Source organism: Silene latifolia, chromosome 9, assembly GCF_048544455.1.
Source record: "Silene latifolia isolate original U9 population chromosome 9, ASM4854445v1, whole genome shotgun sequence".
In the NCBI taxonomy this organism is placed as follows: Eukaryota; Viridiplantae; Streptophyta; class Magnoliopsida; order Caryophyllales; family Caryophyllaceae; genus Silene; species Silene latifolia.
In genome coordinates, this window is record NC_133534.1 from 28,469,858 (window position 1) to 28,473,556 (window position 3,699).

At 39.8% G+C, this 3,699-nt stretch overlaps 2 protein-coding genes across 2 annotated transcripts; both read right to left on the bottom strand.

The window, feature by feature from the left end:
- Positions 1–1,699: 1,699 nt before the first annotated feature.
- Positions 1,700–2,132, bottom strand: LOC141600793 (uncharacterized). The gene is made up of 2 exons (XM_074421041.1): positions 1,778–2,132; positions 1,700–1,734 (listed from the first exon to the last, which is right to left on the bottom strand). Exons 1-2 carry the CDS (start codon positions 2,130–2,132, stop codon positions 1,700–1,702), a joined length of 390 nt encoding a protein of 129 aa, XP_074277142.1.
- Positions 2,133–2,326: 194 nt separating this feature from the next.
- LOC141600794 (uncharacterized) lies at positions 2,327–2,812 on the bottom strand. Its single transcript, XM_074421042.1, has one exon. The coding sequence runs from the start codon at positions 2,810–2,812 to the stop codon at positions 2,327–2,329; it is 486 nt and encodes a 161-aa protein (XP_074277143.1).
- Between the last annotated feature and the right edge of the window lie 887 nt (positions 2,813–3,699).

A 3,699-nucleotide genomic window follows, 5' to 3' on the forward strand; every position in this document is an offset into this window, starting at 1 on the left:
TTAAGTGGGTGTCTTACTTGTCTTGTGTGGTGTGGGCTAAAGTATTCAAGTTGGGACTAGCTGGGACTAGGTCCTAGGTGAGTGTTTCGGCCTTCATCATAGATAGGTCTTTATAGTCTTTGACGAGTATATGTTCACTGCTTGATAGCCTTTGTGTTCCTGACTAGTGGATTTATATCCAAGTTGGGGCATGACCTCAGTTACTTATTTTGATAGTAAGTGGTCAGCTTAAGTACTAGCCAACCCTTCGGTGGTGTCCTTAGGGTACTCACTTCACTTTGTTTTAAAAAAAGTTGTGGGTCTTGGGTGCGGTGGTGTGTATCCGCATGTCTAGGTCTGCGCAGATTTTAGGCTAGGGTTGTGTTGTGTCTTGGCCATGTTTTATTAATATTAACCGCTGAGCCAAGATACCGGTTCGATTACCTTCCCTACCTCGTGGTATAGACTCGAGATTCTGAGTGACTATTGACAGGACTAAGAACTTATGCCTGTCTTTGATATATTGCCCTTTCTTGTATGGTGATTCTATGAATCATAGAAGGTGAGATGCAAGCCGGCTATGGTTGATAGAGTTTGGATTCTGGATGTTATGTGATTCACATGATAGGGTAGTATTGAGTCGGTCTAGTATTCACATGCTAGGACTATGTGTTGTTATATTGTTGTTCACATGATAAGCACGATTGTCTAGCATCTATATGCTAAGGCATTGTGTGATTCGTATTCATATTCTTATGTTTACATGTTATATTAATTATGACATTTCGTGGTTGGGAGAACTCGGAGTTACTCCCCCCGACCGTGGCTTTCGTATTTGTATAAAATGCGAATGATGTAGGTGATGCATATATGGGGTACATGGACGAGCTAGCGAGCAAAGTAACCTTGGGACCTAGACTGGTTTTATTTCATTGTGACCCTTAAACCCTTTTTATGTCACATACATTTTAGGGACATATGTCTCCCTTTCTCATATTTGGTTTGTATAACTTTGTTTCGCGACTTTAGCGATGTTTCATTCATGAGATTTATTTTGGACCTTGCATGTTTGACACCTTCCCTTTTGGATATCTTTATAACAGGTTCAGGTTTTAAAAATTACAGGTTTTTACTATAATGAACCTATTACAAACATATCCATGCAGTTTTATTCTAGAATTACGTGTTTACTTTTCCGCAATAAATGAGGGTGTCACACACTTTCTAGGGCATAATCGCCGTTATAACAAAATGCTGCCGAAATTCCGACTCGAACCCATGACTAGGCTTCAACTTAGGCTTGACTTGACCCAAATTACCACAGGAGCGGACAGGTTTGTGGGAAAATTGCCAAAGATGGCGAGAAAAGAGCGATTTCGGAGCTCCGAAAACTCGGAAATCCCCTAATCAAGGCTTGTCATCACTTGACGCGGCCTAAATTTACTTTAATTCTGCAGGTGATGAGGCTTCTTCGTCTGGGAGGGCTCCCATGGACGTGGAAACGGTTTTAGGCCCGGACTCCAAATGTACTCTAATTACTGCCAAAACGACCGTATTGGCGCGTAGATGACAATTAAGAGGTAAACATAAATGTTTGAGCGATCACTTGACGATAAACTTACGAACTGTCACAAATCGTTCCGCGTACCAAACATGCGGCCCAATCATCACCGGGTGGTTTGCGGGAGGTGCATAAATGAGGTATCTACAACCTTCAACTTCAATTGGTGATTCGGGAGTCCGGCACATTTAATACTGTTGAGGAATTCAGTAGAGGGAATGTCACCGTCACCTGTACCTCTGTCATCACTACACACCTCATTGAAGCTTAAATAAATTCTCTCATCCTTTTTAATAAGCGACAAAACATATTCATTTACTGATTCAACAATCTCGTGAGTAGGGGCCAGGATTGCCCTTTGTTGGAGATATTCCGGATTCCACAATTGTGCTAGCAGATCCGGATAAGTGACATCTACTAATGTCTTAATAGGATTCGTCACATCCTGAATTAGTAGTTCGGCTGGTAATTCTAGATCAACTTCTCCATCATTTTCACCGCCTGCTATACCATCTCCAATCTCCAAGAGCCATTTGGAGAATTTTCGTAACTCCTCAACATTGTCAGTTGAACTACCAACTTGCAATCGCATATTTTTGGTCAATCTAAGTACCTATACGTGGTATACGTTTTAAATTATTTAAATACAGTACGACAAAAATAATTTAAGTAAGACTCACATAAAACGGTAATATTGATATTTAAAGAAAGAAATATATATACCTTGCAGAAAGACCATAAATACGATGAACACAGGGATGCAGCTACAACATCTGCTCTACTTCCTTATGAAACAACCGGTAATGTCTGTCTAAAATCACCCCCAAATACCACAACTTTTCCACCAAACGGCAGTTCAGCATTTCCCACGTCCAAAACACGCAATACATCTTTTAAACTTTTATCAAGGGCCTCAAAGCAATGCCTATGAGTCATCGGTGCTTCATCCCATATTATGATATTAGCACGTATCAAAAGTTCAGCTAAATCACTACCGGGCTTAATTCGGGAGCATATGGAATCCTCCGTTACATTAATGGAAATTCCAAACCTGGAATGAGCTGTTACACCACCTGGTATCAATGTTGCTGCAATTCTACTTGACGCAACAACCACAACAATATCGTCCTTACTCCTGAAACAGGCACACAAAGCTCTCCAAAGGAAAGTTTTCCCAGTTCCACCATATCCATAAACGAAGAACACCCCTCCTTTGTTATTTAAAGAAGCTTCCATAACTTCATTATACACCAACCTCTGCTCGCCAGTCATTGAAGATAACTGAATCTCATGTTCTTCACTCAAGGGTTGTCTATCCTACGCCAACGCATCCATGACTAAACTATTTCGATGATGTGTCATTGCAGACATGTTTGGGAACGGCATTCCCTCAAATCGACGAAGTGAACTACCATTTATTTGAAGAGAATTTTCAATATCAATAAGTGCATAATTTTGCAACTCTTCATCGGTAAGCTGTAAATCTGTGGTTAAAAAAGTTGCAATATTATCTATGTGATTTTATATACTGCAGCAATAAATTCATAGAATAGATGAAGGTAAGAATGCGAAATATGAAGAATTGTTTTAAATTTGTTCTAATTAAAATAGCGGTAAATGTTTACTATTAAATGAAGACACACCTTGATTGTTAAGAACAGTGCGTTGCCTATGAAGGATGTCGTCCAATAGCAGTTGCCAAGTTTAGTCCCAGACTCTGCTCGGCATAGACAAAGTGCCACAAAATAATAACGTCGCGAACAAATTTCTCAAGTAAAAGCCAGACCCCCAATCAGCTGCTTCGTTGATAGCTGCAATATACTCTCGATCATCACCAATTAATCCCAATGCATAACATGCTTCACTAAATGTCGGATGAACAAAAATGATTCACAGTCCTAATATCCTCAAAACATTTTGGTCCCTTAACGTGATTCAACATTACTCTCATGAAATATAACTCACCACCTTGCGGGGGAACATGAACCAACCTACCAATTGTAAATCCTTTTTTCCTAAGGCTCTATTGATGAAGTTTCTTTTTCCAAACAAATTTGGTTGGAAATTCACAGTACAATCATTCTTTAGCAACCTGCATCTCTTCTAGTGTCGAATTATTACAACCCATCCAATTAAGAAATTGTGACACCCTGAGTGAA